The 11,420-nt window shown below is 36.1% G+C and overlaps 1 protein-coding gene across 1 annotated transcript; it reads left to right on the forward strand.

Moving 5' to 3' along the window:
• Positions 1-5,812: 5,812 nt before the first annotated feature.
• LOC132632518 (SNF1-related protein kinase regulatory subunit gamma-1) lies at positions 5,813-10,569 on the forward strand. Its single transcript, XM_060348480.1, has 6 exons — positions 5,813-6,135; positions 7,080-7,252; positions 7,429-7,626; positions 7,729-8,004; positions 9,179-9,342; positions 10,063-10,569. Exons 1-6 carry the CDS (start codon positions 5,964-5,966, stop codon positions 10,358-10,360), a joined length of 1,281 nt encoding a protein of 426 aa, XP_060204463.1. The 5' UTR covers positions 5,813-5,963; the 3' UTR covers positions 10,361-10,569.
• The last annotated feature ends 851 nt before the right edge of the window (positions 10,570-11,420 follow it).

The raw sequence follows: 11,420 nt of genomic DNA on the forward strand, positions 1-11,420 counted from the left end.
CTCGACCGAAAAAAGGGTGGAGACATACAACTCTCGGGTGGATCAAATCCTGGGGGCTCCGCCTATTTTGAAAAGGCCGGATTCAAAGAGGTACATCCAAGGCCTTTTCCTCCGAGTGCAGCTCCGAAATTGATCCCGAAGAGGTTCAAAATGCCGGATATCCAAAATATGACGGCATAACGGACCCTCACGAACACGCGACCTCATACGGCTGTGCTATAAAAGGCAATGATATGGAAGATGATGAAATCGAATCCGTGTTGCTGAAAAAGTTCGGGGAAACTCTGTCAAAAGGAGCATTGACTTGGTACGATCATCTTCCCAAGCATTCAATCACTTCTTTCGAAATGCTCGCCGATGCCTTCATAAAAGCACACGCCGGAGCCAAAAAGGTGCAGGCTCGAAAGGCGGATATTTTCCGTGTAGCCCAAAGAGACGAGGAGCTATTGCGTGAATTTGTCAACCGTTCCAAAGGGAACGAATGGAGCTCCCCCCGGTTCCGGAGGAATGGGCCGCACAAGCTTTCACAAAGGGGCTCAATGTTCAGAGCTCGACGGCTTCGTTCAAATTAAAGGAAAGCTTGCTGGAATACGAGGCTGTGACCTGGGCGGATGTCCATAACCGATACGAGTCAAAAATTCGGATAGAGGATGACCAACTCGAGCTTCCCTCGGGGCTCGTAAAAATGAACAAAAGCTCGGAGAGATCACGAAAGAATTACGAACCGGAGGCCGGACCATCGAGGGAAAGGTATCGACCATACTCTCGAAAACCAAGCTTCAGGTCGGAAAAATCAAGGGATGGCCCGAGTCATTTCTCCGGGTGGGGGTGATAAACGGGCCGAGTCCCCGGTTCAGGTATACCACCGAGGAGTCAAACGAGGAGGCCACGGCTGTGAAACTCGATCTCACGGATGAACTTCGCGAAAACGCGTTGGTCCGTATTGCAACCCAGAAGCAGAGAATGGAAAGGTACTACAATCGGAGAGCCAATTTTTGACATTTCTAAGTTGGGGACTTGGTGCTTCGGAAAGATACCTTGAGCACCAAGAATCCCAACGAAGGAAAACTGGGTCCGAACTGGGAAAGACCGTACAAGATAACCGAGGTAACGGGCAAAGGATCATATCAGCTGGAATCCGTGGACGGGCAGCGATTGTGCAACAACCGGAACGTGGTTCATTTGAAGGGATATTACTGCTAAGGTATGGACACCTCATGTTTAACCTTTTTCTTTTTGCAGGAAGTCAAGTACCGGATAAAGTTAGGATCTAGGTCTGAAAACGCGTGTTGCACTCTTTTCCTTTGTACGGTTTTGTCCCAAAATGGGTTTTTCGACAAGGTTTTTAATGAGGCAACAAGTACAGCGTGTTACTTAATAAAAATAAGGACAAACGGCCGGGAACTCGGGGTCACGACCTACGAGTGGGGACTTGATAGCGCTCGCCTGATCTTGCAGCTCGGATAAACACTAGGGGACTTATACCCACATCGAGGTTTACCCCGATTAGTGGAAAACGGAGGAGCTCAACAAATCAAGACCGGACCTTCTGCATTAGGTTTCGGTGTAAGGACCAAACGATCAAAATGAATCGTGTCCCCCCAATATTTGCTACGGCAAAATCAAGACCGGACCTTCTGCATTAGGTTTCGGTGTAAGGACCAAACGATCATAATGAATCGTGTCTCGTTTAGCATTTGCTACGGCAAAACTAAGGCCTGGTCACCGGCCATAGCCTTCGATGTAAGGACCAAACGATCATAATGAATCGTGTCCCATTTAGCATTTGCTACGGCAAAACTAAGGCCCGGTCACCGGTCATAGCCTTCGATGTAAGGACCAAACGATCGTAACGAATCGTGTCCCGTTGTATATTTGCTACAACAAAGGCAGAAGGAATTAAAATTCTCATATGTACAAACATTTTGCAAACGCAAAGTTATCAAAAGCTGGTATAACAAAATCTTGGGTGTCTTTCTATTAAAAGGACTTCGCCCCGATGGTAACCGCCGTATTCCGGCACTGCCCCACTCACATACTATATATCGAGGATTGTGCCCGAAATTCGACAAAGGCGACAAGGTCACAATGACCCAAGCTAAAGCTCGGCAAATTCCCCCAAAACGGGGACTGCTACATCAAAAACTTTGCCAAGGTTGAAAAAATACCGACCATAAAGAAAATGCCTATCGTAATTCGGAGACAACTGAACTTATGAAGCATCGGATAAGTCCCACGGGCACGGTGAATTAACGACTATGAGTCGACCTGTCCTAAAACGGACCAACGATCATGACAAAAATAATGGCAAACATTCAAAACGAAGAAATAAGAAGGTAACGACGAGCTGACAGGGCCACCGGTTTCGGAAGTTATCCACTCCTCGTTACTCCGACAGATCGGAGATCCGGGAAGTGTGGGGCTATTTGTATACGGTAAAAATCGGATGCGAGGCAAACCGGTGGAGCGAGGGGACCGACTGATCTGCCTTTTTCGTCATTGGAACGACCAAGCCCGGTGACCCGAGCATTCGTGGTCGTTGGTCCGTATAGCCGTTGGTCCGTACGGCTATTGGTCCGAGTAGCCGTTGGTCCGTGTGGTTGTTGGTCCGAGTAGCCGTTGGTCCGAGTGGCCGTTACACGCGAGCCACGTGCCAGTAGCGTCCTGTCATGGTCAACTACCCACCATACGTGTGTCAGACGGCGCCGTCAGTCTAATCCCACCAAATCCGTGCAGAGCTGTCCTTATTGTTATTATTTTATTAATTCATATTGGATGAAACCCATGGAAGTCACACTATAAATAGGGCATATCCTCCTCCTTTGTAAGGGTTGGCTTCTTCATTTTCCAAGAACACTTGTAATAGAAAAACATATATGCAATCTCTCTCAAATATCGGACTCGGTCCATAACAATTATTTTCATTTCCATTGTGCTTCTTCAAACAAGTATTGCATGTCATTTAGCAACACTAATACACTTCGTCAACTGCTTTGCTACATAACGTTCATATACCTCATTTCCCTACGATATATTGAGATCCAAGCACATATCCTATACCCACCTACAAATTCAATTGATTATCCAAATCTGGGGTAAACAAGTGCAGGTTCGAATTTAGGCGAGCTCATTTAACGCTTATTGTTTTCCTAAAAATAGGCTCAAAAAAATAATTAAAAGTGACACTCGGGTTCGATCCGGAGTGACACGTAAGGAAAGCAGCAGTTGCAATCAACGTGTCTCAAAGACACTTTCGTTTATTAGAATGCACAATTAAATATATACTAATTTTTCAAGATATATACACATATATTACATAATTGTTTTTGAAGGGTGGATAGGCCCGCCTCTGTTTTGAACCGAGGAGTAACTTCTAAATATGACATCTTGTTGTGCGAGCTTAAATTTGTGTTGCCAATGACAATTTAGAGTCTGTTTGGATGGGCTTATGCCTATAAGCTGTTTGCAGCTTATAAGCTAAAAAAAATAAGTTGGATAGTTTAATTATTTTTTTTTACTTATAAGTTGTTTTCAGTTTATAAGTTGTTTTAGATAAGCTAAATCAAACGGACCCAATTATTTTTTAAAACTTATTTTAAGTATAAAATGATTTTAAATTAACCAGTCAAACACTAAAAAAAAAATTAAAAATAGCTTATAAGCAACTTATACCTTATAAGCCAATCCAAACGGGCTCTTAGTGGTTAAGATGTCATAATTTTCTCCAGCTAGGCGTTCCCTACTCTCTCCAGATAGGTTCTGTGATTAAGATCACAATTGAAGTATACTTTGTACTTTGTAGGGTCTAAAGAATGATGATATATACGTGGAGCCACTTGATGGATAGGTACTTGAGTTGACCGAAGCATGACGCGTGCCTATGTTTCATTGAGTTGCAATTTTCGTGTACTTTTTAAGAGCTTTATGCACTCGTCACATTGGAAATGTTTATATCATTAGATTTCCTTATTTAATAGTACTTAGTCTGTTTTAAAATAAGTGATGTTTTCATTTTATTTCAAAATAAATGATATTTTACATCATTAAAAAAAATTAATGATCTTCTTTGAATTTTATCCTTATTCAAAAAAAAAAAATTACATAACAAAGAAGCTACTAATGAGCTATAGATATTTATTAAGGAAAGTTAATAAAATATCTCTTACTTTTTAAGAATGAGTAATTTTCTTAAGGGCTGTATCCAAGCTAAAAAATCACTTATTTTAAATTGAAAGAAGTATATGATTACTCTTACTTTAGAATTACGAATCTCATAATTTAAAAGGCTTACATGTAAAATTATAAATATTCGTTTACATGACCTGATATTAAAATATTCTTTATACATATGCTGTATATCACTTAAATTTTATGTTTAGTCACATGAAATCCGCATTCCAATTTCATCTTTATATCAAATACAAATTAAAGTTTTGAACTTTATGTAAAAAACAATTAAGTGAAGTCGGCTTATAATTTAAATTTATCCACATTTAATATTTATATCAAATCAATAAATGTACGATATAAATTTCTCATCCATAAGTTATTGCTTAATTGTGATAATTTATAGTATATTCTATATAATTTTTTAATATTAAGTTAATTAAATTAAATTTAATTAAGATTTTTTTTAACTTTTACTTCCTCCGTCCCAATTTAAGTGTCTTACTCCTATTTTCGTTATGTCTCACAAAAGTGTCTCTTTCTACATTTAATAAATTGATAATTCAAACATTTTACATGATTTTATAACTATAAAATTTAAAATTTTAATACATTATACACATCTTTAATTTATAACTATAAGATTCAAATGCCTCTAATTATTTCTTAAACTTTATATTTAATCAAACTAAACTAGGAAACTTAAAATTGTAATGGAGAGAGTAGAAAGTTGAGAGTGACATGTATCTCGGGGACGAGTAATTTTCTAACTGAGGTGGAATTATTATGTCTAAAGAGTAAAGGACAGTTAACTCTTTGGGAAAGTATGAAGAGCCACTTGTCCAGTGTCTTAATCTGGTCATGAAAGTCGGCATTATCCACGTAATGCAGCATTGCAGCAGCCCCCTGATTTTTTTGGTTTGGAAGTGACCCTTCTAACAAACCGGATAAGTGTTAGCCTTCATAATAGATTAATTTAATGGTTTTTGAAGAAACAATGGATAAGAATAAACGTCAACCCCAATCATCCCACTTTCACCGCGCATGTACGTTATTCCCAATGTCTCTTCCTATCTTTTTTATATTATATATAATATATTATATATTATAATATATAATATAATACTACTAATAAGAAAGAATATTAGTACACTTATTAGTATTTCATAAATCCTGATTACTAGATAAAATTGGTAAAGAAAGTATGGACATAGAAAGTTAACTAACGAGTTAAATAAATTTGAATTCTCAAAAATAATAATGTCGCTAATATTAATAATGAAATATTTTGAAACAACTTAAATTGAAAAAAACGTATAATTTAATACTCTCATATTTATAATTTTAATAATTTATATGACGCTGTCTTTTTTGCTCTCTATAAAAACACACTTTTCACATCAAGAATTTTAAAAAAAAATTAAGCTTCTTATTTTACATTATACAATGTATTTAAAATTATAAATTTTTAAAATATTTTTACTATATTACTAGGTCTTGATTTTCTCTGCCAAATATTTTATCATATAAAAGCATAAATAAGAAAATATTTACGCACAGGTGGAAATACTACTTAGAACTACCATATCATAATCTACGTGGATCTTCTTTTTCAATTTTTTAATTACTGTATTTCTTATTCGTAATAATGTCCAGTATTTTAGTGTAATAATTGGATCACTTTCTTAGAAAGCAACAAAATAGCATCGAAATCTTGATTTCTTTTGTCAGCAGCCAGCCTTCAATCACTTTGTAATAACCAAAGAAAGAAAGACTGAATTTTGTAAAGAAAATAGATGGTGATGGAAGAAGGATGTGGAACACCAAGAAGCCCAGAAGCAAAAGTAGGTATGCAAGTGGAAAATCTATGGGATGTACAAGAGCCTCAGCTTAGTCCTACTGAGAAACTTAACGCTTGTTTCGAGAACATACCTGTTTCTGACTTCCCTCCTGCTCCTTCTAATCAAGGTCAAATACATTAATTCTCTGAATTTTGCATAGTGGTGTTTGTTAATTACTTGTTTTAGAGGTTAAGAAATTTGATCATAGCTTGTTGGTGTCATTAATCACACACAAAGACATGATCTTTACGTTTTTCTTGATTTGGTTTGTTGTCAGGCACTGATAAAATTTTCTTGGTCGTTTAATCAGAGGAAAATGAAAAAAGAATAAAGGGTGTCAAGTGATTGTATTTCAGTAACTCTTAGCCTTAGGAATTTAGAGGAGTTCTAGGTGTGATAATAAACACACAAAGAAATGATCTTTACGTTGTTGTTTTATACTCTGAATGATAAGTTCTTGATTTGCACTAGTAAACTTTTTTGGATCATCCAATGGAAGAAAATAAAAGGGATAAAAGGTTTCAAGGGCTTGTTATGCGAGCTGGGTGGGATTTAATATTTCAATTACTTTTAATCATAGGAACTTATAGGATTTGTGGCTAGTTTAGCTCAATCGGCTCTAACTAAAAGAAGATCATCATTGGATGTTTTACTAATCGAATCATCAGAATAACGCTAGCTGGAGATCTGATCTGAGTCAAAAATCATGATTTGTTTTGTTCTTTTTTATGTTATCGCTCTGTCTCTCTCATTCAAGTTGCAAAGGGGTTGGTAGATCATTTTGATTGGTTAAGTGTTGATTATTTTGAGTAGAAAAAATTGAGAGACTGAATCTTAAAAATTAGAGATTTTTTGGTGCACACTGAAATTTGTTCATTCTCAGCTCGTTGTGGTAAGGAGCCTAAGTTGGGAACCTTATCAATTCATAGCTTTTCATTTGGGGACTTAAATTTCCACCAGTGAAAAGTTGATTTAATGGCCATTCTTATTGTAGTGTGTTTTATTTGTTTATTTCTCTTTTGTTACTAACATTGTCCACTTGATGTCAATGATTGTCATTCTTCTCTGCAGTAATAGAGATAAAATCTGATGCAACCTTGGCCGAAGCTGTTAAGTTACTAGCACAGCACAAAATACTTGGTGCACCTGTTGTGGATGTTGATGCCCCTGAAGATGCTAGTTGGATTGATAGATATATTGGCATAGTGGAATTTGCCGGCATTGTCGTGTGGATCCTGCATCAGGTATGCACAAACAAAATGGAATTGATGAATATGTGCTGCCTTTAAAAGTAGGGGAAAGGTTAAAGCAAGTCTTTAAATGGATCGAAGTCTAATAAACTGTTAAAAAGACTGTGTATTCTTGCTGTACATGCGTTTACTATTGAGATGCTTAAAACAATTTGTCACATACTTTTCAGTCAGAAAAGATGGAGGGATCCTCTGCTTTTGATTCGGTAATCGATGGAGCAGATGATACACTCAGCCCTGCATTGGCAGCAGCTGTTAATGGAGTCTCTTCTCCGAGATTCAGAAGTTCGCATCCTGAATCTCCAACAGAGACTTGTGGAAACTTCTTCGAGACTTTAACTTCATCAGATCTCTACAAGAACACAAAGGTTATTCTTATACTCAACTAGTTATTTTTCTGTAATCATCTACTGATTTTCCTTTTACAAGGCTATTGGGGAAATTGTGCTAACTAACACGTGATTACTTAGGTTCGGGATATTTCGGGTTCGTTCCGCTGGGCTCCGTTTCTGGCTTTGCAGAAATCAAACTCCTTTCTGACAATGCTTCTCTTGTTATCTAAATACAAGATGAAGAGTATTCCTGTGGTTGATTTAGGGGAATATAAGATTGATAACATCATAACTCAATCTGCTGTTATACACATGCTAGAAGAATGCGCTGGTCTTCATTGGTTCGAGAGCTGGGGTTCAAAGAAGTTATATGAACTTGGCCTCCCTTTAATGAAGCCGATTAGCATCATTCAGGTATGAGCTCTATAGTTTTTGTGCTTCTGCTATTGAGCATGTGGTTTATTCTTTGCAGATAATGGAGTAATTATTTCACAATCTATGAACATATACTAGTTTGTTGACCTTATATTTTCAATCAGGTTCATATGTTCAATTCTAAAGTTCCTTGTGTTTCTATCTCTTCATCATGTGCTTGGTTCATGAAACTGACTGCTTGAAGTTAGTATTTGCTGCAAAAGGTTACCTGATTGACCTATTTATATGTTCTCTTTGTGCTTTTACAAGTTTTCTCCATTTTGTTTCATTTTATTTTCTTCTTTTCTGTGCCCCCAACTTTGGTTGCACCGCTGATGATCCACCAACAATCACGTGGTGAGTAGCTGAATCGATTTGAGTAGATATTTTCTTTTGTACGTTATGATCAAGCACATCAGTGTGAGAGTCTAAAGAAAACTTATCTATACATTTTGTTTGAATAGCATCTGACATTTTGAAGCTATCAGTTTTTACCTTCAACAAGTTCACTTTCTGCCATTGCAAAGCAACAAAGCGTAATAATTATCTTGAGTAGCTTGAATCATCTGATCTTACATTTGTGGCATTGTTGCTAGAATAACTTTTAAGTGTTGCCTATAGAAACTACCCTATAATTAGGGAACAATTTTATTCATTACAAAAGAAAAATAAACCTAAGGTCTCTGTAGCTCCCCACCTCATCGCAGACGATTGATTCTCCAGCTTTTATTCTCTTCGTTCACAGAATAGCTCCTGTTGGGAAATTTAATCTACCTGTTCGTATCTGTCAGATTGCCTATATGCCCTGGAAGGATTCTGTAAATGATAAATTTAGGATGTATGTCCATTCAGCCACGTGTCTTCTCTGATACCAACATGATGTATCTGCAATATTTTGGTTACAATTTTCGCATCATCATGTAATTTTCATATTCAACTACACCAGACTTTTTTTTTTTTTCAGAACTGGGTGGGGAAAGTAGCGTAGGAACTGCCTCAATTTGGGAAATCATTGCCATACATACCGCCAAGCATCTCATTTGTCTTCTTCTATCATTTTTTTAACTTTGCAGTTGGCTCTTCCAAGTTTCTTATTCTTTTAAGATTTTAATAATTTTTGATATAACTTGAAATTGCAGTAATCAAGAAACAATTACTTTTGTTCTGTTTCCAGGTGGCTGAGGATGAACCAGTGCTGCAGGCATTCAAGCTGATGAGACAGAAGGGTGTTGGAGGAGTGCCAGTGGTCGAAAGTGGTGGAAGGAAAGCTATTGGTAATATAAGCATCAGAGATATTCAGTTCCTCCTCATTGCTCCCAAAATCTACAAGGACTACAGGTTGCTTCGACCTTCATAGTTTTACATGTCTCACAACTACTTAATAAAAAACACATAAGCTAATAATATAATTTCAAGGCTGCCATATGCAAAGGCAGCAGTACGACATACTTTTCTAGACATGGGACAGCATAAATGCTAACTCCGAATATGTTTTAAATTGCATATTTCCTCTTTAAGCCTCCAAACAGTTTTGAGCCCTTCGTTTCACTTCCTCCCGTCCAAATAAATTGGTGTTTTAAGCCTATAAAAGTTGGTCCAAAATAAGTGACAAAACCAAGAAGGTATTTTTATTCTTTTTCTCAAATTTGCCTTTGGCACATTTCTAATTCAATTGTACAAATTTAATGATAATTATGCCAACCTAAAAAGACCGGGAAAAAAATATAATGAAGGGTATTTTAGTCAAAAACCCTCTAAATTTTATGAGTAAGTGAATTTCCTAATTCATATACCCAAGCCTAAAACATCAATTATTTTGGACTGGAGGGGTATCTGTGTTCGTTCTTTTTATTGAATCTGAACTTATCATTTGAAGTTGATTTCGTTGTAATTCACATTCTACCTTAAAGCACATCCATTATAAGTTATAACATTCATCGGATCACACATCCTCTGAAGTTCAGACACAGTATCACTTCATTCCTCTTGCCATAAAATACAAGTACCATGATTGCAAAAAACATTCTCATTTACTAACTGGTTATCATAACTCTGCAGATCTATAACAGCAAAGAACTTCCTGACATCAGTTCGAAGCTATCAGGGGGAACACGAAAAGAACTCTCCGTTCTTAGGTGATATGGTTACTTGCAGAAGAGATAACAGCCTTAAAGAAGTTATCAAGAAGCTCGACTCGGTGAAGATCCACAGGATCTATGTTGTCGATGACATGGGAAATCTCGAGGGGGTAGTCACACTCAGAGACATAATCTCAAAGCTAGTACACGAACCGCGTGGTTACTTTGGTGATTTCTTTGATGGTGTTTTGCCATTGCCAGCAAATAGCAGGGTTTGAGTCCTAACAACTTTAAAAACTTTATGCTGATCCTTTACTTCCCTAATGAACTGAATAAGTCTAACATGTTAGGAGTCTTGTTTAAATTTTAGGTTGTTTCTTGTAATTTTGGGGTTGTTTCTTACAAGTGCATGGCTATCTTTTGTACACATAAGACACTTGGTAGTAGTGTTGAAATGGAAAGAAATGCGAAGGCTTTTTTTCTACTCTTTCCCGTCTTTCAATGTTTCTATGTTTGGCATGACTTCAGCTATTGTCATTTATTCAGTACTACAGCCAAATTTCTTTATAAGAGTGTGTATGTTTGGATACTTATGGCGAAATGTTGTTAAAAATTGATTCCCAAAAAAACTTTGACCGTAATAGTGAAAAAAATAATTATAGAGGATCACTGTTATAGAGAGGTCTGACTATAATATCCGTTCAATATGCGGGCATTATTAGATAACTAGATGGCTTATGCCCGTGCTGCGCACGGGCATAACACTTCAGATTATAGTATATCTATATATATATGTAGTTGTGTTTAGATAGTGATAATATATATATATATATATATATATATATATATACACACACTATGCTCAAAATACGATTAATATAACATTGTAATTTGTGCTCCGTATCTAAAACTTTATTATATTAGTGTTTGCTGCGAATACGTACGTGGCAATGAATCCATCATTATTGACTTAATGAGATACTTTGGAAATTACATAAATATTGTTTGATTTTTTAATAGGGGTGCACTTTTTTTTTGTACATTATTAATTTGCACTATTTTTATGCATATATATATATATATATATATATATTTAATATGGGGTGTACTTTTTTTTGACATTATTAATTTGCACTATTTTATGTATATATATATATATATATATATATATATATATATATATATATATATATATATTAGATTATGGGGCCCACAATTTATTTTGCACTTTTTTTTGACATTGTTTGTTTTTTAAATATGAGATTCATTTTTTTTATATATATTGCTTGATTTTGTCATATGGGATACTATGTTCAAAACACGATTAATATAACATTG

The sequence above is a fragment of the Lycium barbarum genome, chromosome 3 (genome assembly GCF_019175385.1).
Source record: "Lycium barbarum isolate Lr01 chromosome 3, ASM1917538v2, whole genome shotgun sequence".
NCBI classification, from domain to species: Eukaryota; Viridiplantae; Streptophyta; class Magnoliopsida; order Solanales; family Solanaceae; genus Lycium; species Lycium barbarum.

Bases quoted from the DNA above. Each gene is read 5' to 3' on its own strand.
- LOC132632518 (XM_060348480.1), top strand. From the start codon at position 5,964: ATGGTGATGGAAGAAGGATGTGGAACACCAAGAAGCCCAGAAGCAAAA. The intron at 6,136-7,079 runs GTCAAATACATT...TCTTCTCTGCAG, and splicing joins TCCTGCTCCTTCTAATCAAG to TAATAGAGATAAAATCTGAT. The intron at 8,005-9,178 runs GTATGAGCTCTA...TTCTGTTTCCAG, and splicing joins AGCCGATTAGCATCATTCAG to GTGGCTGAGGATGAACCAGT.